The sequence below is a fragment of the Solea senegalensis genome, linkage group LG19 (assembly GCF_019176455.1).
Source record: "Solea senegalensis isolate Sse05_10M linkage group LG19, IFAPA_SoseM_1, whole genome shotgun sequence".
Taxonomy (NCBI): domain Eukaryota; kingdom Metazoa; phylum Chordata; class Actinopteri; order Pleuronectiformes; family Soleidae; genus Solea; species Solea senegalensis.
In genome coordinates this window covers 7096724-7123743 of record NC_058038.1, presented here as the reverse complement: position 1 = coordinate 7123743, position 27020 = coordinate 7096724, and the positions used below count along the sequence as shown (strand labels likewise).

The 27020-nt window shown below is 38.5% G+C and overlaps 2 protein-coding genes across 5 annotated transcripts; one reads left to right on the top strand and one right to left on the bottom strand.

Moving 5' to 3' along the window:
• Positions 1 to 163: 163 nt before the first annotated feature.
• mlx (MAX dimerization protein MLX) lies at positions 164 to 7153 on the bottom strand. Of its 4 annotated transcripts, none has more exons than XM_044051042.1 (8): positions 7084 to 7153; positions 5662 to 5701; positions 5434 to 5523; positions 4465 to 4574; positions 4251 to 4353; positions 3777 to 3876; positions 2137 to 2338; positions 164 to 1669 (listed from the first exon to the last, which is right to left on the bottom strand). In XM_044051042.1, the coding sequence occupies exons 1-8, from the start codon at positions 7120 to 7122 to the stop codon at positions 1613 to 1615; spliced, it is 741 nt and encodes a 246-aa protein (XP_043906977.1). In that variant the 5' UTR covers positions 7123 to 7153; the 3' UTR covers positions 164 to 1612. The 4 variants fall into 4 exon arrangements, with proteins under 4 accessions (XP_043906977.1, XP_043906978.1, XP_043906975.1 ...); XM_044051043.1 differs by having other exon boundaries at positions 5662 to 5698; XM_044051040.1 differs by having other exon boundaries at positions 164 to 2338.
• A 1420-nt stretch (positions 7154 to 8573) lies between these two features.
• fmnl1a (formin-like 1a) lies at positions 8574 to 26521 on the top strand. The gene is given in 26 exon segments (XM_044051658.1): positions 8574 to 9190; positions 13740 to 13823; positions 14075 to 14161; positions 14247 to 14320; positions 15403 to 15486; positions 15574 to 15726; positions 16893 to 17001; positions 17114 to 17190; positions 17304 to 17397; positions 19183 to 19257; positions 19412 to 19522; positions 20959 to 21108; positions 21209 to 21310; positions 21796 to 22241; positions 22243 to 22397; positions 22493 to 22617; positions 22702 to 22904; positions 23092 to 23326; positions 23409 to 23477; positions 24305 to 24385; positions 24480 to 24609; positions 24697 to 24860; positions 24943 to 25044; positions 25146 to 25241; positions 25908 to 26022; positions 26142 to 26521. Coding segments are annotated over 26 exon segments (3372 nt in total). The 5' UTR covers positions 8574 to 9004; the 3' UTR covers positions 26207 to 26521.
• Positions 26522 to 27020: the final 499 nt, after the last annotated feature.

Genomic DNA, 27020 nt, shown 5'->3' with positions numbered 1-27020 from the left:
TGCTAATGGCAGCAATGGACAGGAAGTCGGGCAGCAGTGTTAGTCACCGATGGCAGCTTCCTCTCATCTGGTAAAAATAGAATAGACATTCAGTGGAATCCCCGGGTTAAAATCTATTTGTTTCAAGTTCAAGTCGATGAGTAATCGTATGAAATCATCGTAATTTCAATTTTGAGTCAAACTATTTTTATTTTATTCCCTAATCAAGCAGCTTCCGTTCTTTATTTGTAAACCACATTTTGGTCATATTTTATTAACACAGACTCATTTTTCATTTACACAGGTTCATCACATCACTCTTAAGAATTGTCCCACGTGTTAAAATCCACTGAAATTCAATACAAGAGCTCAGCCATGAATTCTAGCTTGTCAAAAGAAACTAATCATTTTGTTGTCAACATTTTAATTTACCGGTGGACAACTTTGATGTGTTTGTGGTAGTGTTTTGCGGCAGTTGGCCTCTGTAGTGTTGCCCCACTGCCGCCTTGTTTGTAAATTAGAAACCTCTACATAATTAACTTCAGTTGTACTTTTTTCTCTTGATCCTCTTGAGCTGCTGTATTTAATTGCATTAGATTCAACCGGGCATTAAGTCACCAGTGAGTGTCAAATGGCATCTGCAGAAGAACCAAACCATAATAAAATAGTGTTGCGCAACAAGACAAGGTAAAAAAAAAAAGAAAAGAATGATTTTCCCTGTGATTAAAGCAATGACGGTAAAATGTCTCCATGGACACAAACCTGAGACAACGGGGAACTGGGAATCCACTGTGATTATCACCACATCGTGTGTGATCACAACTGAAAACCAAAATAAACAGCATTTATCATGTTGCCATTAAAACCCACTGGCATTTAAAAAGTGAAGAATTTAAAGTCACATAGATGGAGGAGGAGGAAACTTTGATCTGACGTCCCCCCCACCCCCCCCAAACGAACACGTATCGTAGGATTACTGCAACTTAATAACAGAACAGAATCTCTTCACAATGTGCGCTGTAGCTCAATTATTGTCCGAGTCATTATACTGTTCACGAGCAGTGATTCATACATTAAAAGAGGTGATTACCTGCAATGTCTCAGCGTCGCCGCTGGCTCGTCGCAGCAGCGTTGATTAAGATTCACAGTCTGTGTCACTAAAGCTATGAATTGACGAGTCTCTGTGATACAAAAGCCTGACGGCACAGCTGAGAGAAGTGATATGAAGAGTAGTGGAGTATTTCGGGAGTGGTACTGTAGTATTTAACTTCCACAGGAAAAGGCGTAATAACGATACAACTTGGCTCGATACGAACTCTTTCATGCCGCAGCCTCGAGGATCTACTTGGTGATACGCATTTATCACTAAGCCATAATAACTAGCCAATTCAAAACATAACGTTCCATCTCAAACACAAAAACTGCTCAATCCGACATGACCTTTCATCTCTGTCAACAGTTTGGGGGTTGAGGTAATGCATTTGCAGCCAGCAGGAGGGGGAGAGGGGGGGGGATCACAGATGATGTGAGTAAATGCTGTGGTGTGGCCTGAGGCCAACAGCAGATTTGCTCCACCCTGAGACGCAGAACAAGTCCGAGGCAGGGGAGTTTTAGTCCAGAGGCTTCGCTGCCATCAGTAAAGCTGACCGCTGAGCTGCCGCAGAACTCCGACCACAAACTCCCTCAGTGTCTAGGAAAGGAGAAGAAGAGGAAGCACAGGAAAAAGAATCTCGACGACATCAAAGCAGTTAGTGGAAAACATGATGACAACAGCAGATTTAGTCTTTTTAATCATTACTCTGTCACTGACTTTAAGTGAAACATTTCCCAGTGTTCATACCCGCTCATCTAACTTAGGTACATGGAGACACTTAAGCACAGCGGTTCAGGTGCAGAGTAGAAATGGAAGACTTTCTGTTCTTCATATTTAAAAATGTGTTACTCTTTCAAATGTTTTGTTAAAAAGTTTAGTTTTTTTTAGTTATCTATGCAATATTATCGTATTTTCTGGTTATTTCAATTGTGCCTCTCTTCCAAAATACACGATAAACAAGGTCTAAAAAGAAATTGACAGGTAATCATGATCAACACAACACAACGCACACAGCCCACAATTGTTCCTGTGTCTGTTCTCCTGCATTTAAAATGTCTCCTCACCTGTGGTTTGCAGTGCTCCTCGATCCAGCTGAAAACACAGGCGGAGAGTTCCTGGAAGCTGTTCATGGACACAGAACTGCTGAACGACTGGAACAGGGAATCCATGATGCTCTGAAATATGCTGAACTTGACCTGGTCAGAAACCTGATCCTCTCCCTGCTGTGGGTTGTTCTGATGGGCGTTCACTATCTGCTCATAGTTCCTAGTAAGGAGAAAAAAAGAAGACAATCACCGTTGACCATAGAGTCGAATGACTCACTTTGTATACGTCTGCACAAATGAACAGTGCCACTTTCAGGCCGTCAGAGCTCACTGCACATTTTTAATCGCAGAACTTGACAGATTCAATATATGATCATCATGGATTTATTTTGATTTCATGGCTGTAGAATTGTCAAAAAAAAGTGCTTCTGCCCCTTTTTCCAAGATAACTTTCACTGTCTTTTCTGGCAGTTATTCAACCATTCAACCAGGAATTACAGTACTGAGAAGCTGACGTCACAAACGTGTGACACACTGGTGAATCTTGTCTGTGATTGGACGGTCTTTCTTAGGGCTATATGGGCGCAAAGCTCCATTTCTCTGCTTTCCGGTAGCCATCCATCGTCTACCACTTAATCCTCCACATGAGGGTCGTGCGGGCAATCTCAGCCGACGTAGTGCGAAAGGCGGGGTCACACCCTGGACAGATTGCCAGTCCATACATTCAGTTTTCTAGATATCGCAAACGGTCTAGGAGTTACATGGTAATGAAAAGTATGCATGCGCTAAGGGCCACATTATTCCAGACCTGCTGTAACCCAATATCTTCAACTTTTCCACATTGCAATGATAGAATGAAAATAAACAAGACAGCGCTGTTGGACTCTGCACCCGATACGAAGCGATCACTTCGCAAGTGTAATCTTTTACATGTGGATTCTCATCACTCTTGTCTTCTATGCTCACTTTGAGTGTGCTTCATGGCAGTTATTCAACTCTCTGATGTCTCTCAGGATCTTTGGTGATCTGGTAAAATGCTCTCCCTTTGCTTGTCCTCGACTGTTTTAAGTGTCACAGGACATGACAACTCTCCACCGTCTTTACTTTGAATGAATACAAACTGAAAAACGACGAGTTGCCTGACGTATTGCTTGATATACATATGCTGCTGTTATCTATGGATTTGAACAGCGTGTCTTCATGCCAAAGTGACGTGTTGCATGACAACTTATCTGAGCTCTATGCAACTTTATCAGTGGCTACAACCTCCGTCCTTTTTTCCTTACACTAGATCATTTGATACACCTCCACAACAAGTGCAACAGTCACATTGAAGAACCTAAGGCGGCATGTGAAGCCTTTTTCTCATGGGAAAATGATTTTTTTCTTTTTTTAAGGACCTGATCGTAATTTGATGCTGTGTAAGCGCTCCTCAACTGAAGACACTCCTCAGCATTTCTTTTAAGGTCCATCCTTTCAACTGTCTGGTGGTTGACTTGCTGAATATTTGAAATGCAAATGGTGCAAATATCTTTTTCCGCATTTGCTGTCGTTTGCAAAAAAAAAAAGGAGAAGAAAAAAGTCAAACTGTGAAGAAGATAATGGAAAAAAGAAATTGCAAATTGGCTTTTTGACAGTTTTATGGATGACTTCCTTACGCTTTCATGATCTTCAGTGCCATCACTTCTTTCCTTAATACTGAAACTTCCTCCTCTTGCTTCTTCTTTTCTTTATGAAGAAAATGGATGTAGTCAATCGCTAAAAAAAGAGAAAAGAAATGCATCAGTCAGTTTATCATCTGCCTGGAAGTGTTGTCCCTCCACTACCATGACCTAAATACTAGAATTTGTTAATTTCATCTTTTTCTCTCCTCGTGCAAGACATTTGTCTTCAACTTATCAATATATGCTGATTTTACATCTACACTATTGTTTACCCTTTGTTCTTCAAATGTGACCTAAACTAGAAACAATAGAATATAGAAAACTACTTGATAAAAATGCTATTTTTAAAGTTGAACAGAAAAATGTGACATTTTCCTGTTGCTGTCTTGAGCAATACTTCAACAAACACCTCTGTAAGCTTCACAGTTGACCTATGAGTTCATCCAATACCATGACATCATATCTCACTTTTCTGCAGCACAGTCGCCTTGCTGATCTTCTGCGCTCCCACGGCAAATTCAGACTGCTGCTGGCAGGTTGGCACTATTGTCTGGAGGTCGTCGTAGCCTTTCTACAGTAAGAAAGAGGGGTAAAATAAAATTGACTACTACTGGGGAAAAATGAAACTAAACGTTTCAGGTGAGCATAACGGATGACGAACTGTAAACTTTGATAGCTTTACCTTGATTGCGTCCCGTCGCTTCTGCTCGGCCTGGGTGTGCGCTTGTCTCCGTCGATCTTTATACGAGTCTTTATATGACGCCTCGTGTCTGTAGTCGCTATCTTCATCATCTATTCAAGAACATATTAAGATTACAGTCACAGTTACATTCCTTTCACCACTGAAAACATAGCAAAATGGGAAACACTTTTAGGTTTAGTTAGTTGGGTTCTAATGCACTTAGACCTCACCAATGTAAAATATCTATCATTTATTTAAACCCATGGAAATGCAGAAACCCCTTTTTCCATAAAACATGTAACTGTAAAATAACTGTTTATCATACATTATGTTTGATAATGTATGATAAACCTGCTGCACAGATTGTAAAGCCCTTCAAGGTGAACTGTGTCTGACTCCTTATGCAGTATATAGCCCTGTGTTAAAGTTTTATGTTTTATTACAGCTTTTACAGCATGTTAGTGTACCTACGATCCCCGTAGTGCTTTATTCCATTCAGACAATACTGCTGAGTGACAGACTTTTCTGCCCCCCTTTCATAAGTGGCAAAAACAAAGTGAATGAAACCCAACTCTTAGTCTATGATAGGGCTGAACAATTAATCGAAATTATATCAAAATCGCTATATGGCCTATTGCAATTTTCAAATTGCAGGAAGCGCAACATTTCTTATCGCCAAAATGTGTGTCAAATTACCATTTTGGATTAAATTCTGTCCTGGCCTATATAGTACACAACATATTCCAACAGACTGAAGAAAACATATTTGTTCAGCAATCAAAATATGTTTATGTAAAAATGACCATTCCCTCTCATACCGCGAATCATATTACAATCACAACTAGATATTTATATGAAATCGCTAGTCTGCAAGTACATGGATTTGAGAGAAATCATTCAGCACAAAGTTGGTAAAAATCAAACAAAGCTTGCCCCAGTGTAATACGACTGCTGTCACAAACAGAATACCTGTGTTTGGTACTGAAGAGGCACTTGTCGAACCAATGCTGTTGGCTCTGGACACAACGGATCCCTTTCTGGCAGTTTCAGCAAAGAAACCTGCGGCGCGAGACAACGGTATTATCAACGATACAGAAATACAATGACATAATGATCTCAGCAACCAGAAACCAGCATAGTTTTGAGTTTCAAATAATATGACAGACGATAGGATATAAAAACCAATTGAGTACTCACTGTGGTCAAAGCCGCTGTCGCTGAAAGCACCATCTGTCTGCTGTGCCATCACCAGACAAGAGAAGATTGAAAAGGGTGAAAACAGAAGCTGAGAGGTTGGAACCACAAGAGGAAAGTGGTGCTGCCCTAATTCCACTGACAACAGAGCAACAGTGAGATTGTCTGATAGACTCCCTTAACCCCCACCAGCTTTGCCCTGGTTTATTGAATATAATGGGTTAAGCAGGTGAATCAATTTGCAACTTCAATCACAGGCCCGATCTAGGGCACAGCAACACAATGGTGCCTAAAATCTGTGGTTCCCAAAATTATGTCTACCTTTCAATCAAAGATTGAATGGAAAAGAATAATAATAATGATAACAATAATCTCTAGGACTGTCTTTATTTTATCACACTCAAGCTCAACGTGTGCTATTGAAGGACCAAGTCAACCTTTTAATTGAAAGAAGAAAACTTGATTCACAAAATACATGAAACTTAAGTAAAGACATCAAACGGTCACCTGAATAACAATGATATTTGAATACAGTTTTTTTTTATTTCGAATTCACATATTTTAATCAAGAGCGCCTGCAAATGTATAATATGTTTATTTATTTCCCATAAATATGTGTAATTTAATGAATTGGTCCTACTACATGCTAAAAGCACTGAACAGGAATTGAACTGTATTGACTAAAAGTTCCAGTCGCTCCAATTAAGAGCTGCAAGCAACGATTGTTTTGATAATCCGTGTTTTTCAAAGATGGAAATTATGATGTTCTCAAATCATCATTTCCACAAACAAAACTTTATTCAGTCTTAGTGATTCATTTGTCATATGGAGCAAATAATCCAGAAAATATTCATTTTTAAGATAATGAAAAATCAGAAAAAATGTTTTGAAAATGAATAGAAATCTTCAATTCGATTAATACAGTCGACAATTAATTTTGTTATTGTTTCAACTCTACTCCAATTACACTGAACCCACATTATAAGTGGATTCAGTTATTTTTTTAATAACTGAATCCTGATTTACATGACCTCACCTGATTGAGAGCTGCACATTACAGCTGCTGGATTATAATATTTGTAAAACAGAATTTCCCAAAGCTACAACATAAATTAAAATAAAATGACTTTAGCTGTATTGCAAAACAGGCAAACAATGAATTCGGGTTAAAAAATTCCAGAGCAAATCAAGAGTAATCGGATTAATACAGATTATCATCGACAAGGCGTTTTGTTTACTTAACTAGCTACTTTACAGCTTCACAACAAGCTAACGTTAGCCGCGTAGCTAACAAAGCCCTGCTACTTAACAAAAGCGTCAACTTTCAGAGCAAACATAATTTGTCACTGATGGCCGCTGTCACACAACACACGTACGAGTCAAGCTCACTACATTTGGATGTGAATTAATGGTAAACTGTTTTACTTTCCAGTGGTCTTCGGGAGACGCGGTCGGATCTGTCATGTCGGAATACTATTAATGCTACAGCCCTGATGCCTTCATGGACATCTCGTAAATTCCAGTTGCTTTGAAACCTGTCGGTTAATGGGAAATGTGTACATCCTTTTACTACGAGGAAAACGCCAAACCTATTCATTATTTTATATGTATTGGTTCATGGGGTCATTAACTATTTATTAGTTTATTATTTTATTTTATTTTTTGTTGCACTTTCCATGTCCACTGCACTGATATTTCACCATTTTTAACAATGAATCCCAGAGTGGGGTTTGCGCCCTCTGGTGGTTCATAGAAGTACTGCATGTAGGCAGTGAGAGATAATTTAAAAAATGTTTGTTAGTTTTTTAAATGTCCCCATCAGTTCATTTAGTTTTGTATTATGTTTTGTGGCTGGATTATTTTGGGCAATACATGAATCGTTTATGGGGTGGCCTTGGCTCAAAATTGTTTAGATAGTTATTTAGTTAAAAAATCCATTCTCCATTTTCTTTTCTTTTTCTTTTGAAATAATATTTTATGAATTATATTTTAATGTAGCCTATATTATATGTTTCCTGGAATGTGTTATTTTGTCTTGTCTGTAACCCTGTTAAATGTGCTGCTGCCTTTTGGCCAGGGCACTCTTGTAAACAAGATTTGTTTTTTTTGTTTGTAAATCTCAGTCAGGTTTTCTTTGAAATAATATTCTCTGCATTTAAACCATGGTCAAATGAGTTCACACAATGCTGATTAAGATTATAAGTGATCAATCATTCAGCAGTGTGGTCTGATATTATTGATTGACAGAGTCAAAGGTTACACACAGCAGCTTTAAGTCTGGTCAGGGCCGGCTCTACCTAATTTTGTGCCCTAGGCGAGATTGCTCTCCGGTGCCTCTAGGCGCTCTAGGCGACCGCCTATATCGCCTATGCCAAGAGCCGGCCCTGAGTCTGGTAATGGCTGAGCTACAAAATTATATCTAGGCCACAAAGGCAGAGAACCCTACATGCAGTGTGTAATTTACAACACCAAGTGGCGCTGCTGGACAATGCTGAGTACCTGAACACCACAAACAAACAACATGCTGGTCTCACTTGAAGGGAAATGAGCCAAACAAATGTGACCCCAGGATCCATGTAAGTGAAGTGTTACGTGTCTTCAGAACAAAGGAAGGTTCCAGTGTGATGCAGTGAACTTTAAAGTGTGGGTTTAGAAGAAGTTGCTTCTGTGCCTTCTGTGTTTACACCTGCTTGGTTAGCATGTGTTTCCTCTAACCCTGTGTGTCCTCTCTGCTTTCTTTCATACCTTATCACACTCATCACCATCACTGTCGTCCACCAACTGCAACGGCACACCTAACGGTTACCATGTTTATTTTCCACCCTGTCCTCCACCCCAGGTTCTGTTGCTGTCATGCACAGGAAGTTACTCTTCTGCTTTTGTGCTTCTGCGGTTTCTGTGTTGTGTTGCATAGTGTGTCACAGTCCCCTCTCCTTCCTCTCACACAGGCACCACACTGTTCTAACCTCGACAGAGCACTTCTCGGTCACCTAGTGTGAAGAAGTGATACGAGACTATAGTAAGTTCTGTGTTTTGTTGTTTTAGAGCCTGGGACGTTCTGACAAGTAACCTGTTTCTGACCAGAGAGTGACAGGTTGATGAGGGGCCAGACATGAGGACAAAGTACCTCATTTCATCTACCAAACTGTCCTCAGGACCAAGACAGAGACAGTAGTCCACCAGCTTCATGTTCTTCTCCCTGAAGACCCACACACTTGAAATTTAGGCCTGCTCACTGGTGTAGTCGTCTGGAGTGGCCACTTTTATTTTTTTCTTGGAATACACTCATTTCTCAGAAGAGTTTTTGTAAAACGCTGTCCCCCTGGATTACTTGTGGAGATTAGTGATGGGGAATGCGGCTGCAGGGGGCTCAGAGCAGGAACCGACTGAGGGCCGAGAAGCCAGGAACTCGGTCGGGGCGGCTTCAGGAATGAGTGACCCCACGCCAACCTTGCAGAAGAAGCAGCCAGCTCCCCCCAAACTGCCCATGCCTCCAGAGGAGGAGCTGGAGGAGCGATTTAACGTGGTGCTGGTGAGTAGAAGGGGCAAGAGGGCGCACAACAAAAACACACAGATTATGCTCTTGTAGTTTTACACACGCACAGAGGAAGTAAAGAAATAACAAACCACATCCAATTTACTATCTCTAATTTGTTGTGCCATCATCATGCTTCAGAACATCTAAATCTAGAATCCCATTTGTCTTAACTTTTAAACAAATTGCTTTCAATTTTCCCTTAAAAAAAGAAAGAAAAGCCATTTAAGGGAGTCATTTAGCCAAATTATATTTGAACAAATGTCAACATCCGTTCCGTTCACTGTGAACAGAAAATAGTCAACAGCTTCTTTCCCTCACTGTTCAATTTTGAAGTTGTCAGACAAGGAAAGTACACACGTAGGCATCTGGCCTCAAGGGGAAGTTGAGCAACATGTTTATATGAGGGAGACCAAAAGACCGGAAAGCAAAAAAACCAAACCATTCTTGTTTTACCATTCTATCAACAACATCCTAAATCAATTCTGACATCATAAAACATGAGGCGTGAAAACAAGTGTGTGGTAGCAGAGACAAACGAAGCACCTCAATCTCACTGCATCTAATTTTAATCTTATTTTTCACATAAGAATTCAATTGAAGTAAAACATCTGGATTTTGTGTTTTAGGTTAAGGTCTCAAACTTGCGGCCTGCGGTCCACATGCGGTCCGCCACATAATATCAACTTATCAAGTTATTTCTATGTGGGTTTTTTTATGAATCGATTCATTTTGCGTCATAAATACTTTTATATTGTGAACTTAATATCATTCCATATTAAAACAAACACTTTTATTTTGAAATGATGTGAAATATCATCATAAATGTTATTGTTTCAATGTCGTCTTCCTCAAAAAGTTGGACTTGACTGGACTCCCAGTGGCCCCCAGGTCATGTAAGTGTGAGGCCCCTGGTCTAAATAGTGTTAATAGATTTGGAAACCACCTCACGTTAGCAACAACCAGCGCAGCCTGGTGGAAAAAAGGTCAAATTCAACCTTTTATGATGCTGCATCAAAGTTTCCACAGCAACTGTTATCTACTGTACAATAGAGCTACTTTTCTAGATTGTCTAGAGTTGTTTCATCCATAAAATGCGGGGGGGAAAGTGTGTAAAATATCTCCCAAACCTTAACGTGATAACATCCTCAGTGTTTTGTTTTGTGGTCCAACCAGAATTACTCAGTTTTCTATCACACAGGGTCAAAGAAACCAGAATATATTCATATTTAAAGGTGTTACGTGTAAGAAACGGTGACACCTAATGGTGAGACATTAGACTGTAACGCATGAATGTCTCCCCGCTCTTCTTTCCCCCCCCCCAAGCACATTTGGAAACTACAGTATGTTGCACTCAGAAAAGATGTTGTACTTTTTTGTTTGCATAATAAGCTTCCTCCTCAAAATGCAAAAAAGGATTAGTAGTTAATTTGTCCATACAGGCTGCTGTAGAGAAATACACGGCCCCTGCCGAAGGTTTATTTTGAGGTTAGAAAAAACACATTCATGGGTTCTAAATCTTACACAATGAAACTTTTATGAAGCTGAAATCAAAGAAATTCTAATAAACTTTAAAAGAAACAGTCAATTATCAATCAGTTGTCAAAATACTTTTGATTAGTATTTTAGACAGAACTCCCTTGTTGTTCAGTAATTATCCACTCAATAAGGTTATTTTAATACCACTTGTTTTTCTTTTAATTCTAGTGTAAATGTATATTGTTGTTTTTTTAATGATACTACCTTAACATTTTATTTAGTTCATTTTCACCAGTGCGTTCATCACAGTGACATTTAACCAAAGAAAATTGGAGGAAAATTTGAATAAATGAAAACAAACACAAAACAATTACTTTCCTCAAACAATACTTAAAAAGTCGACATCCATCCCAAATATTCCTTTGAAATTCCGTATTTATTTTCAAAATTAGCCAATAATTGATCATTTAATGAATTTTAAAGCCCTATCAAGTAGACTGACTTAATGAGTTAAACAGTGTTTTTAGTTAAAACTATGTTGGCCTGTGCTATAACAGTTCTTTTACAAAAGTATGATGTCACTTCCTCTTTGGTGAAAATACCTCCAATCTAAATGTCAGAGAAACCTTTGATTTCTTCAACATCTCGTGCTGCAAGGAAATAAAGGCTGGACTTCCTTCTTCATTTTGTTTTTTGTATTCGATGTGCTTCATGTACATAATATTACCATACCATATTCACATTATGGCATAAATGTGGTACCACGAAACCCGCAGTGAGACCCCACCCTGGCCCCGCCAACGATTGAACCTGCAAAGTCCCCAGCAGCAAAGCGACAGAGCCATTTCCGTTATTACTTCTCCTTTTTTGTGTAAAGAAGTGTGATAAAGAAATGACAACCCTCTGCTTGAGTGCTCTCTGTTAGATTTAAGATCAGTAGAAGTTGAAATGTTGAAATCCTGAGGATAAGTTTTGGTTTTTGTCCTACTTCTTATCTCTTGTTACATCTCTTGTGTTTTTATTTAGTCAGTATTTCCCATTTATTCAAGCACTGTATATATATATCTATATATATCTATATACACACACATATATATATATATATATATATATATATATATATATATATGTACAGTGCTTGAATTTACTAGACCTAACCTGTCTAACCCTAACCTGTCATAAAACTGAGGAAAAAAATGAGATAAAACTGAAAAAAAGATAAATATTGTATGAATCTTTCAAAAACTTCTTTAAAGCTACATAAACAAACACACTGAATTCACCTCTTTATAACCAAATGGAGATCCGGCTCACTGGGCTTCTTCTTCTCTGAGAAGTCAGAAATGAATCAAGCATAACATTCAACCACTGAAACAAATTTATCTGTTCAGGAACGCAAGTAAATAACTACAATTTTAAATTTTCATGAAGTAATAACAATGGGCTTTACTATTTTTTTGTGAAGCAGTAAATTTAAAAAAATCCTGGATTACAATAATAATTATATTTTAGCATTAAAAATATAAATTTACAAGAGCAAATACTTGCTTACTCACACGTTTATAACTATTTTTAAAACTGTTATTCTATTTAACTTAATTGCTTATTTGACCTTTTTTATTACTTAAATTGTTATATTTCATTTTACTTTTCGATCTACTTAATTTTCTTCTTCTCATAAACCAAAACAGTTTATATGTATGTGTATCCAGGTGCAAATCTTCACAGTTATATAGAAATTCATAGAAATTCTAAATGTTGTGGTAAAAGTATCTACTGCCTCTCTGGTCAAACAACACAAGCGTTCAAATTTTGTCAGTGCTTTCTTGGTCCACTCTCGTTGTCCCTGACTCCTCACCCTTTTTTTAAATCTCCATCAGCGTTGTCTCTTCCAGACCACGTCCCCTGCACTGCTCCCCACTCCCCCTCCTCATTTTTCAAAATCAGACATTGGGCGGAGTTTGTGTCAGAGGATGAAGGTTTAGTTACCATTTAACAATTTGTTGTAATTGACTGTTTCAATAAAACTAATTAACATTTGGTTGTAATTTTTACCTCAGTACTTTTTAAAATCTTATTATATCTCTCTCTGCGCTGTTTTTTTGTGTTTGTATAAAACACCTTTAATCTGCCTTTATGTATGAAAAGTGCAGATAATTCCGATAGATATGTTTAATAAATTAATCACAATTTTATTTTTATATGTTATTCACAACATGGAACTGGAAAATATTGATTTCAGTTCTTAATTGTCAGTTGAATTTCAGAATAATACTCATACTCATAGGTGTGTCAATGTGACATCTCAAACTGAAAGTATGAGCTGTAAAAGTGGTGGCAGATGTTCTTCATCTGTTCTCCATCCTCCACACAGCTAAGAGGATTATGTGCAGTGTTGGAAAAGGCACTACATGTAAAATCATTTAAATTAAATAAAAGTGTGATGGTTTGTATCCACGGTAGATACCAAGAAAGAAGACAATGTTCTTAATTTATCATGTACTTTGTTTAAACATCTTTAGTAAAGGAAGCACTTTAAGAATAATTTCTTACTTGTATATGTCAGTCTTTATCCTTAGATCTTTTAAAATTCCTGTTTTATTACACGGGCGTCATGGGCTGCAGTGAAATCAAATAAATGATGGGATAATAACCAGATTTAGATAAGACAATTTCGAAATTCAAGTCAAATCAGGAAGATTTAAAAGTGATAAATGAAAGGAAATTACATTTAAATAAATTTGTATATGCAACGGAACACAGTATCCATTAGCAACCAATCAACACATGCACATAAACAGTGAGTCATCTGTGCTTCCGGTCGCAGGTAGTGAACACCCTTTTGCTTTGTACCGAAAGTGCATTTGTGGTTTTGAAGACTTTAATATTGTTGCATCAGTTAGAAAGACAAAGAATTATATACAGCATACGCTGTACATGTAGTGTATATGACATAAATACATTGTTAATCTTACATTTATCTTCTTGTTTGCTTTGTATATTTTTTTTATAAATCTATAAATTCCTTGTGTTGAATCAATGTGTTATTTTTCTTTAACCCTTTCAGAGCTACATGAATTTGCCTCCCGACAAACTGCAGCTGTTGAGTCAATACGACAGTGAGAAGAAGTGGGAACTGGTCTGTGATCAGGTGAGAGCGTTTGATGGAAGATATGTAAAAAAAAAACACTCAAAGTGGGTGATACAGACACAGAGCTGAGTGCTGTGTGAGAAAAACCACAGCTTCTGTGGTGGCGACTGTCTGAGGTGTTGGCATGGCGACGGAAAGACATTGACGTCCGCTCTATTTAAATAATAACCTGTCAACACCAGTTTTGGGGTTGATGATGAACAAAAACTGAACTGCAAAAAGTGACTCATCTGCAAATGTTTGTTCCCCAGGAGCGTTTCCAGGTGAAGAGTCCTCCGTCCACTTACCTGACCAAGATCAGGAGCTTTTACCAGGATCAAGGAGGTGTTTCTCGAAGGGTCAGCCTCACACCGCACAATTCATCATGGACTCAGTTTAGTTTTCGAATCTAAAATCTTACCATAAAACCTTTTTCTTGTTCAGGGGAAGAAGAGGATCCAAGATGCCACTCAGGTTCTTAAAGATCTGGAGATTTCCCTGCGCACCAATCACATTGGGTGAGCTGCTTTAGTTGAGATGATGAGTCTTACTTAATGATTTAAGTCGTTTTTAATAAGGCACTTAACCCTTAGAACACATAGCATTTAGGATGCTGTTTTTCCCTTACTATGTTAAAACGAGAGGCTATGTGTTTTTGGTTTTTTTCATTTTCACCAACGATATAAACACACCAAAATTTCATAAAAATCTGATTCAATTAGTTAAATTTGGAAATATGTCACCTTTCAAAGTTCACATGGCTCATTTCTATCAATAAAAATCAAGTATAAAAAAAGTCTATTTGATGACTTCTGCACAATTATTGCTACTCCCGTAAAACGCAATAAAAAAAGGAATCATAGCTTTGACTCAACAACACATAAAAAACACAATCTTTGAATATGTGAACTGTAAACACACAGTCCCTCAATACATATGAGGAGTTATTGTATTATTCCCACATCAAATTACCAAGAGTGCTCACACGGTACATATCCGTGCCGTGTGAGCACTAAGGGTTAATGCTTCTATTATTCAAAAATAAATTTAGTCTTTGAAGGAACATATACAACAGCATTATTCACATTTGTATTTTCAATGTGGAGACAAAAATGGCCAAAAAGAGTTTAAATCCAATGATATCGACAATGAACATGATGAATTTCAGATAAATATAGATTTTAGCTCCTATTTTAAAGTAAAACAAGTTTTTAAACTTCTTTCAGCCAGAAATAGTGAACAATAATTCTAAATATTGTCTGTGAACAATCATTTTTGCTCTATATAATAATGATTAAAATTTTGTTACATTTACTCTACCCTGCTTTTCTTCATCCAAGTGCATTGGAGACACTATGTAGTCTTCAGTTAGCATCAAAACTCACAAGATGTTTAGTTTGTCCTTTGTGGGCTACTATAAAAACATGTTGGCGGCCTTGTTTTTAGTCTTATTTTTCCAAAAAAATATAAATACTTTCACCTAAACTTTACAGACTGGACCTTTAAATGATAAATATTATAAATTCAACATTTCAGTCTTCTGTTTTGTTCTGCGTGTTGTACAGTGTGTTTGTAAATTTTCTTTGGTTTCTTTGTATAGATGGGCTCAGGAGTTTCTCGACGAACATAACAATGGTCTGGATGTTCTGGTGGAATATCTGTCCTACGCACAAAGCCATGCCTCGTGAGTCTCATATTCAGGCCTTTTACAGTCGAATAATTCCGTCACCGCAGTAGATGTTTACTAGATGTGTTTCTGTCCCCTCTGTAGGTTCGATGTGGAGAGTAGTGTTGAAAATGGCAGCACCCTGTCCGACAGAGGACGACCGGCGGAGAGGTCGATGGAAGATTTGACCAAGAGCTCCAGCAGCAGCAGCTCACATTCACACGGGATGACCAGAGCTGCTCGTGCCCTCACTGTCAGGTAAGAAGCCCGAGGAATATGAAATGATTTCCCTCATTTGATAAAATATACTAGCAACACATGATAATTGTGTGGACAAATGATCCACAAATGTACTTTAACTAAATGAAAATGGAGCAGAAATGTAAACAACACACATGGTCTGTCTCTCGAATAGAGCTGCAACGATTATTCAATTATTAATCGATTACTAAATTGAATGTCAACTATTTTGATTGTTTTCAAACCAACAGATTAGTCGATTATGAAAATAATCACTAGTTGCAGCTCTGCTCTCAAATAGTTTTCGTCTGTTTTTAAGCAATAAACACAATCGCACATTAGTTGTTCTGAAAATGTCATAAAATGGTGGAAAAATAATAATTTTTAAATATCTACTAACAGTAAGCAGTGATACTTTTAGTGATTTGAAAAAAATGAGCCTACATTAAACAAAGAATTTTATTTTCTCAAATTGATTAGAACCCAGTCAAATTGTAGCAAATCAATGAACATTTAATTAAGAAGCAAACCTTTTTCACATCAACTTTCAGATATACAACTGAAGTTACAGTGCAGTTCTCCGAATTAAAAAGCAGAAGCAAACCTTTTTCAAGTCAAAATTGGCTAATTAATTAACGCACGCACTACAACTGTTAAAGAGGAACTTTCAGCTCATTCACTCTTTCATATTGTCCACAAAACTGACTCATGTGAGGGAGAAGTGTGCTGTCGTAGAACCTCAGAGGTGAAAATTACGTTTTGTCACACGGGTTGAACTGATGGTCACCTCTCTTCACTTTATTCTGTCAACACAACACAAATGCTCTTATAACATCTATCAATGGCCTGAATGATTATTATTAATGGATCTGTTTATTATTGTCTTAATTAATCAAATTCTTTGGTCCTACAAGCCTATTAATCGATAAACTTTTTAACATAATAAAATTAGATGATTAATCATGGTAGCAGTAGCATTCTATATCAAAACAAACACTTTTATTTGGAAATTAAAAAAAAAACAACAACTTTTTTTCACTTGTCTGGCCCCTTCCTGACTAGACTTAGATGCTCAGTGGCCCCCAGGTCCCCCAAGAGTTTGAAACACCTGCTCTAAACCCTCTGCACATACACATACAGTAACTGTCCAATCAAGTGTCCCTTCATTTGTCCTCCTTCTACAGGATCAGCTCCACTCTGGTGAACAAGATGCACAAAAAGCCCCTCTCGTCCCACCAGAGAGATGACGTGCATGTGTGCATCATGTGTCTGCGAGCCATCATGAACTACCAGGTAGAGTCTTAAACAACGTCTGCGTCTCGTTTTCCGCTGCTGCTTCAGTTTGACATCAAACCGAACACATTTAACCATAACAGATCTGTTTTTATCTCCCCTCTACTTTCAGTCTGGCTTTAACCAGGTGATGACACACCCACGCTGTGTGAACGAGATCACCCTCAGTCTGAACAGCAAGAACCCCAGGTGAGTGGGTTTTGTGAGTGGTGTGTAAAGACAAAAAAGTGTGTGATGATCTCTTTCTCTCTCTCTGTGTGTATCCACACTCATCAGCACTGTGTTCTCTTCTGCTGTGACAGAACCAAAGCTCTGGTGCTGGAGCTGCTGGCCGCCGTGTGTCTGGTCAGAGGAGGACACGACATCATTCTGTCTGCTTTTGACAACTTCAAAGAGGTGAGCTGGAACCACGCATGGTGAAATGACGGTGACGAACAGGCACTTTTGGCATATAAAACTTCCTTTTCGCAATCCCGCTTAAAAGATATTGCAGGAGATTCTCTGAAAATTATGACCCACAAACATATATTATGTTATCATTTATTATTATTATTATTATTATTATTATTATTATTATTATTATTATTATTATTATTATTGTTGTTGTTGTCATTATTATTATTGATAATAATAATAATAATAACACTGAACCCTTTTGGTTTCATTTTCATCAGTAAGCGTCAGTAAGAGGCTGAGATTGAAAATGAAAGTGAGTGTCTGCTATAACATACTGTAAAAATATTACATATGTTCAATATCCACCAACAGAGAGAGAGTGTCACAGTCTGTCATCAGCTTCCTCTCTGCTTTCAGCCATATATTCTATTTTTGTACCTTTTTATAGTCTTATTATATATATGTATTTATTATATTTTTTCTATATTGTACATTCACAGAAAATGCATGTGTATTACTTATTACTCCTATCGTTACTGTCTTTGCTGCTGTGACACTGTAAGTTTCCCCAATGCAGGACTAATAACGGACTTATCTTATCTTATACCTATAATTTAATGCCACAGTTCTCAAACTGTGGGAGCTTCTTCTGGTGGTACACGTAGCTCACGAGGGAAAATGGAGGAAAATCGATAATACTGTTCTATATACTGTATGTATATACCTGGATATGTGGCTGGAGTGCATAGAAAATAAAACAAATGACCAAGAAATAATAGTCACCTTATCTCTCACTCACATCTTAATCTACTGTAATTTCAATATACCAGTGTGTGAGGTATATGTGAGGAAGAGGAGGATGATGAGAGAGCCAATTATCCTATTGGGAATAAATCTGCCTCCTGTGAAAAGTCAGTAGCTGACTTTGCTCGACCTTTTTACACCACTTATTTAAATGATAATGGTGTTCAGGAGCTCAATGTTTACTTGGTATGAAAAGTTTGCAGATCCTTGTTATTATTCTTCTCATCTGGTCAAAACCTTTTTTGAGAGGGGTACCAAGGCTTTTTTAAGCTTTAGTATCGTTCACTATTTCGGACTCTGCTCACATCCCGTGTGTTGAAGTGCTTCGACGAGCTGTGTTATTGGGTGGAAGGCAGTGGGTGGTGGTGGTGAGTTCCACCACTCAGTGATGGCCTCATTTAACTCCGAGTGTCGTGCATTTGTTTCAGACTTCCCCTCCTGCATCACTCACCCTGTGACTCACACAATCCACCCCTCACATGCCCCGTGCTAATCGTTTGGCACATCATGTGCACAGAAATAGAGCAGTCATGTCTGTATTATTAAAAGTATAGAGATCAGTGACTACTTAAGTAAGGGCTGCGGTGGCCCTCCTAGTGGCTCTTGTTGGTGCTGCAGCTGGGCAGCAAGAGCTCGTAAATATGAGTTTTGTCATTAAGCTGTTACGAGTTTAACAATTTATTTATTTATAGAACACTTTGCTTTTTGACCCTTAACTTAGAAAAACAACAACCTTGCTAGTTATAAAAATGTTTTTCTCAAAATTAAGTAAATTCGGCTAAATCTTAGTAGATATAAAGCGAACAGAAGTTTCCTCAGTTTTGACATTTAAAACATCCCTGAGTTTGCAAATGGCAAATTAAAACATCAGAAATGGACTTGTCTTGTCCTCCTACTTCCCCTTGTGGGCAACGGTTGAAATGCATTCACAGAAGTTATTCAAGTAAAAATAATATATAAAAGAACGTCTTTTTTCCCAAGGTGAGCAAGGAAAAGAACCGCTTTGAGAAGCTGATGGAGTACTTCATCCACGACGACAGCAACATTGACTTCATGGTGAGTTTGCCATTTATGGTTATGGTGTTATATACTTGTTAAGTACTGTATAATTAAAGTATATCCATACTTGTTGACAGATACACATATTTATTAAATAATCTGTTGAGGTGTGGATTCAAACTGTGTGATACTGTGTTGTGTCTGTTTCCAGGTGGCCTGCATGCAGTTCATAAACATTGTGGTTCATTCAGTGGAAAACATGAACTTCCGTGTCCATCTACAGTATGGGTTCACTCACCTGGGACTTGACAAGTACCTAGAGGTCAGTATATGTAAAATAAATGGTCAGCGTCAACCAAAATAGCTGGAATTCATATAGACAGTGTGAATGTGCAATGTAAAATGACTCACGATGTGATTTCTCACATTGGTTAAATAGACGGAAAAGATAAAATACATACATTAATATGATTGAATAACAATATTTATTTCAAAGTACATATGTTATACAGTTTTAAGTGACATTGAAGTCCAAAATATAAAGTAAGAACTGAATATTAAAAGTGCAAGAGCCAGTCATTTCCCTCCAGTCAGTGTAGACCAAAAAGAATGAATGTCATTTTCATCTCCAAAACAAAGATATTCAGTTTACTGTCATAGAAGAGGAAAGGAACTAAAACACATTTACACTTAAGAAACTGAAATCATTGAACTATGTTGACGTCTGGTGGGGTAAATAAGGAGATGACCACAGTCATTTTTAAGAAACAAACATTGAAGTCCATATAAAGAATGCTGTTTTTTCTCCCCACAGCATTTCAAAATGTTCATGTCATCCGGTGACTTTACAGAAACCTTTGGTGTCTTGCAGGTCGCTTTTTTCTGCCCATTCTCTTCCTCATTCTGTCCGATGTCACACGCTTGTTTCCCTTTATTTTTACCTGAATACAACTCGATAAGCTCCTATCACACGACATCTTATCTTTTCTAAATCTTTTCTGGTGAGAGAATTTCTGAACTTGTTTTACAGATGTAAGATGTATTTTTGACTACTTCATACAGCTCAGTTTACAGATATCTAAATAAATAGATCTATATATAAATCTAAATATAAAGTGTGTAAGAATTAATCATCTCATCTAATGATCAGACAGCAACAAAGTCACTCCTTCCTTTCCCAAGCATGTCAGGGAACTACAGTGACCTTCGCAAAGCTGGAAGGATGTTTTTCTTCTTCGTTTATATCATAATCTTCCAATTTAAAATGTAAAATGCACTGGTTTCTTCATACAGGCCACTGTAGATACATGGCAAGTCAAGTCCTACAGGTAAAAGATGAGTGTGCCACATAGTGTTGTGCCAAAAATGTCACATTTCGGGCGAAAATAGAGATAAAGAAGAGATTAGCATGTTCACTGACAAAAAACAGGATGTAATTTGAGCTTGGAGTGATTACACACATTCCTACTGGTCAATACAATTTACTATTTTTATTTTAATACAAATATACCCTAATACAAACATACTTATGTGTACTATATTCAATTTCTGCCGATAAAACCTCCTAAATGTCACTCACTGGACCTTTAAATAGCTTATATAAAGTGTTAACAAACTTGAAACACAGACTGTCAACAGTATGAATTGTACCGCTCCAATTCAGTAGGTATATTGTTCTGTAAACATGCAACAAATACCGTATATACTATTTCAAATCTAATGTAAATTATTGTGCACTGTACACCCTTTTTGTGTCAGAGTCTGAAAGAAACAGAGAGTGAGAAGCTGCAGGTCCAGATCCAGGCCTACCTGGACAACGTGTTAGATGTGGGCGCTCTGCTGGAGGATGCTGAGAACAGAGGAGGGGTTCTGGATCATGTGGACGATCTGCAGGAACACAACGTTCAGGTGAAACTAAAGAGAAAGGGAGAATCTCAGTGGGGGGGTGGGGTGTGGGGCAACATCTCCAATGTTGTGACGCTAAATCAACGATTTCCTTGTGTTGCAGCTGAGCACTCGGCTTCAGGAGATTGAAAATCAGACGACGGAGCGAATATCTGTGCTCGAGGATCAGCTCATGCAGGCGACCAAAGAGACGGAGCTGCTCAAAGTGAGTGCTGCTGTGTGAGTTGTACAGTGTTTAATAGGAACAACTAGACAGGAAGGAGTGTGTGTGTGTGTCTGTCTGTCTGCGGTTATAATGAGGTCAAACGGTCAAACTCACTTTATTCTAAAAGTCCTAAATTAAAGGATGCAATCTCAAAGGTTATTTGATGGATGGACACATTTGTGGTGTCCACTCATGGTGCTGTGCTTTCTTATCTATTTTTCTCTAAGTGGGAACATAATTTACAGACTCAAAAAGTTTTCACTTTACTGTCAGAACCCTGAGATTGAGAGACTTGTGTTTTTTAGAGTAGTTTGCATCTGTAATGTTGCATTACGACATCCTTCTCTTAAGAGTGAAACACTCTAGATTAGTGATGGGACTATATTGGACTATTGGACTATAGAGCTTTACAGCTATTTGTGAACGTGAATTTGACCTTAACAATTTCACTGACAGCAGCTTTATGTTTTGTTTTTATCTCACAGGAAAGCCTGCGAGATTCCTGTTCTCAGGTCAGTGCTCTGCAGCAAAGAGAAAGAGAGCGGGAGATTGACCGGGAGCGGGAGAAGGACAGGGAGCGTCTGATCGCCTCTGGCCCTCAGACCTCCTCAGAGCTGGAGGAGAAGATCCAGGAGCTACAGGAAAAGGGGCTGCTCCGTCTCGGGCGCAGCGCCTCAGGAGGTCTGGACATCCAGGTTGTGCCGGTCACAGTGGTCGAATACATCCAAGCTCCACCCTCGTCCTCAGTCACTCAGCCCTCTGGAGATTCAGCATCCAACCTCCCTGCTTCTGCTTCTCCTCCACCTGCTCCTCCACTTGGGGGAGGTCCTCCACCTCCGCCTGCCCCTCCTTGTGCTGGACCACCACCTCCACCTGCCCCTCCTTGCTTTGGACCACCACCTCCACCTCCCTTGCCTGGTACTGGACCACCACCCACCTGCCCCTCCTTGCTTTGGACTACCACCTCCACCTCCCTTGCCTGGTGCTGGACCACCACCTCCACCTCCTCTGTCTGGTGCTGGACCGCCACCTCCACCCCCAGGTGCTGGTCCTCCTCCTCCTCCTGGAGCTCCAAACACTCAATCAGGTGAGGAGTTTGACAGAGAAAAGAATCAGAAAACATCATGATCGGTGTGGATGAGTATTTGTTTGATGAGTTATCTTCTCTCTCTTTTTCCTCAGGTATAAAGAGCAAGAAGCCCATTCAGACAAAGTTCAGAATGCCGTTGTTGAACTGGCAGGCCTTAAAACCAAACCAGGTGACGGGCACTGTCTTCAATGAGTTGGACGACGAGCAGGTCTTGGGGGTAAGAAAATGCTTCCTCTGTCTTTCATTTGTACTGATGAGAATGTTCTGAGAGTTTCATTTCCCGTCTTTGCTGTTTTATCAGGAGCTCAACATGGAGATCTTCGAGGAGCACTTCAAGACTCGGGCCCAGGGAAATTCAGCGGAGTTCTCCAATGTGAAGAAGAAGTCGGTCAAGAAGAGTCCCAGCAAGACTTCGCTGATGGAGTCAAACAAAGCCAGGAATCTGGCCATCACTCTCCGCAAGGGAGCGATGCCTCCGTCTGATATCTGCACTGCCATAGAGATGTACGTGCTCTTTCATGACCTTTTCTGATGTAACTTCCTCAGCATCGTTTGTCTCGTACGCTAATTACTAAACCAGGGTGTACCTCACCAGCTTGGATTGGACTCCAGTGATCCAGTGACCCTCATGTGGAGGATAAAGTGACCATGAATGAATGTGTTAATTACTATGTCACTGTTTCTTGCACAGGTACGACCAGCAGGCTTTGTCCTTAGACTTCCTGGAATTGCTTGAGCACTTCATACCATCAGACTTTGAGATGAAGCTGCTGCTGAACTACGAGAAAGACGGCCGCCCACTGGAGGACTTGGCGAGTGAGGACCAGTTTATGATACGCTTCGGGAAGATCCCTCGTCTTAGCCAGCGGATAAAGACTCTCACTTTCATGGGCAACTTCCCAGAGACCGTCAAGCGCCTGCAGCCGGTCAGTTTGTCTCATACATAGTGGTTTGGGTTTGGTGCGGTTTGATGAGATTTTAACCAGATGTTTTTTGCTTCGTCCACAGCAACTGAACTCCATCATTGCTGCGTCCATGTCCATCAAGTCTTCGGTGAAGCTGAAAAAGATTTTGGAAGTGAGTAAAAGGCATTACAGCACTTATACAGGTCTTTTTTTTTTATAACACAGGAAAAGATTGTGAAATCCATTGAGGGTTGTTCAGTTGCCAACCACCAGCATGTTTTTCACTTGGAATTAACTCACGTTTACAAGTGAGACCTCGCCAAGACAGCATCATACACACAGCTGGACAATGACAACAGTAGAATATGAACAAAATACAAAAATTATATAATATCCAGTAGAGAAAAAACATAACAACATAGATTTAGAATCAGTAGTACTAGCTCTCAAACTCATCTGTTTAAAGATGCTTACAACCAAAAGTGTATTATTTTTCTTTGTACATTGGTTTTTATATAGCTTTTTCTATGTTTTTATGTCCTATGATTTTAATGTAAAGTGTCCTTGGGTGTCCTGAAAATGTTCTCTGGCAGTTTACATTGCCAGAGAACACAACAGGAGAAGCTCTTAAGAATCCTCATTGAGTGAATGGTCACGTGTCCTGCCTCCTCCACACTTAAGTCAAGGTGTCACCGGCCTCTTACTATGATCCTTCAAAGATCCTCCTGTTGTTATGAACGCCTCGTCCTCAGAAAATGTCTTGCTGTGTTTGTCATATTGTAGGTGATGTCATGTCCGAACCCAAATCTGCGAACATTACTTGGAGTTCATGTCTGAAAAAGGCTTTAGCGTCACAGTGTGTTTCATCCTTATAATCACAGGCTTATCAAACCTGTGTGTGTGTGTGTGTTCAAACATCTCGGAGTACAGTTTGAGTCTTTCCTCCTGATCCAATCTGCCGTCTTCACAGTGTTTACATCTAACGTTGTTCACCCACAGATTGTCCTCGCCTTTGGCAACTACATGAACAGCAGTAAGAGAGGTGCGGCGTACGGTTTTCGGCTGCAGAGTCTGGACCTCGTGAGTAGCTTCTCTCATTTGATTTACTCTCTCACTTGAGAAAAAAACGAGTCTATAACCAAAATCAACTTTATCTAATGTTTGTATTTTTTAGCTGTTGGAGACCAAGTCGACCGACCGCTCACAGACACTTCTGCACTTCATCACAAATATCATTCTGGAAAAATACTCAGACTTGGCCAATTTCCACACGGAGCTGCACTTTGTGGACAAAGCCGCTCTCGGTACATGCATGCACACTCCTGTCATGGAGTTTGTTTCATACAGAAATTCAGGGAAAGGTATTCACTTCATTTTTTTTTTTTTGCCAGTGTCCCTGGACAGCATTCTCCAGGACATCCGCTCATTAGAGCGAGGAATGGAAATTACTAAGAAGGAGTTCCTGGTGCAGGATGACAGTCCCGTGTTGAAGGAGTTCATCAAAACCAACTGTGAGCACCTGGAAGCTCTGATCAAGGACAGCAAGACGGCACAGGTGAGCCGTCACTTCCTGCCAAACCTGTCTCCAAACACCATCTTATCACGTGCTCACACATACATGCGTTCATCTGCTACAGGAGGCTTACGGCTCTGTGGTGGAGTATTTCGGAGAGAACCCCAAAACCACGCAGCCTTCCATGTTTTTCCCCATGTTTGCACGTTTCATTAAGGCCTACAAGGTAAGGATGGATCACACGTGTGTGTGTGTGTGTGACATACATCCATCAAGCCATGTCGATTGAATGTTAATTGTTTTTTCTCCTCTGGATTAAAAACGCAGACAGCACAACAAGAGCTTGAGCAGAAAAAGAAAATGGAGAGTGAGAGGAGTGAGGAAAAACAGTCACTGTCTCCCAACAAAGCTGGGACACCGAAGGTGCGAGATTTTAGATATGTATCAGAGATTTGTAATAGGCTGGGAATCTGTAAACCTTCCTTTATTATTATTATTATTGTTATTAGCATTCTTCTTCTTATTATTATTATTGTTGTTGTTGTTATTATTAATAATAATAATAATAATAATAATAATAATAATAATAGTAATAATAGAATTCACAAAAAGTGAACAAAAACAGCATGAATTCTGAGAATAAAGTCAGAATTTGAAGAAAATGTATTATAATCTCAGCATTCGGACTTTACTCTGACCTAATCTCAGAATTCTTGCCGTTTTATTTTTTTTTTTCTTTCTTTCAAAATGTTGTTTTTTTACATGTGACCCTAATACTCTTCCGTAGTTTCCTGTTTTGTTTTTAAGTAAAAAAAATAATCTGACATGCTTGTGGAGAAAATAATCATACACATGGGTTTTAATGAATTCTACACTATAATAATACTGTCTTGTAGTATGACCAAAATACATTATCATTTATAATATTGTAATATAAAATTGTTTTCAGTTTAATTTACAAAACACATCATCCAACATTTTCTTAAAAACATTCTTAGGAAGAAAGTTGAGGAAAAAGTAAACCATAATAATATAAACTTGTTAAACAATAAACAATTTTCACTACATTTATTTTTTAAACTTTTCCAGGGACCTGTGACGCCCAAATTGCCGCAGATGGACTTCATAGCAGAGCTGAAAAAGAGGCAGGTGAAACCACAAGTACGCGAAGGGAAGGACGGTGCTCTAGAGGACATCATCACAGGTAACATTGTCATTCTGCGATAATGTAACGTTGCGTTTGCTTAGATTAAAATTAAAATTATTAAAATTTTGGTCAAATACAGTGTTAATCTCAGTGAGTCTGTTCGTGTTCTGCCTCAGATTTGAGAAACACACCGTACAGGAGGACAGAAGGTCGACGGACGACACCACGCCAGGACACTTGAACCACTTCTGGTCCCATTTCTTTTTGTACCTAGAGTCATAGTCATGCATACAAAAAACAAACACAAAATACTTAAAAGTGTTCTGTATGTACAGTATATCAAGATATAAAACTTGCAATATGGCATTGTGTATTTTAGCTAACATTTTACTGTTTTTGTTCTGTAAATAGACTTAAACTGTTTCATAATAAAAAAAAACCATTAAGTCTACAAATTTCCAAATTTTGCAAAGATGAACAAAATATTTCTGTAATGCCTCATATCTTGAATAAAAATAAATCAATATTTTATTTTAAAATAAAGCTATTTAACCCACTGTTTCTGTATTTGTATTTAATCGACAAAATCAGAGATTTTACCTCTTTATACCTGAAACTATGTAAAAATCATTCTGTGAAAAGAAAACTCAAAGGTCCTCAGCCTCCTGAGAGGTTTGAAACAGCAATGACCATGATTTCTATTTTATTCATGGTCACTCTCTGGCTTAGTGTGACCCTGATCTCTTAGTCCCAGATACTAACGAGTACTAGAAACTTTCTTGTCAAATATTCGATGACATACTGAAGAATGAAGTTTTAGTCTATTTTTGGATGACATACTATACTATGACTTTTTTGTCTCATTTTGGACGACATACTATACTATGACTTTTTTGAGTGATTTTGGACGACATATTATACTATGACTTTTTTGTCTCATTTTGGATGACATATTATACTATAACTTTTTTGAGTGATTTTGGATGACATACTATACAATTACTTTATTGAGTGATTTTAAACGACATACTGTGCTATGTCTTTTTTGTCTCATT

What these genes read in the sequence shown, in the direction of transcription:
- mlx (XM_044051040.1), bottom strand. Translation starts at nt 7,122, where the DNA reads ATGACAGATCCGACCGCGTCTCCCGAAGACCACTGGAAA. An exon ending in CGACAGCGGCTTTGACCACA is followed by an intron (nt 5,524 to 5,661) that starts GTGAGTACTCAA and finishes CTCGCGCCGCAG; the next exon opens with GTTTCTTTGCTGAAACTGCC. An exon ending in GGCGACTGTGCTGCAGAAAA is followed by an intron (nt 3,877 to 4,250) that starts GTGAGATATGAT and finishes CTCTTTTTTTAG; the next exon opens with CGATTGACTACATCCATTTT.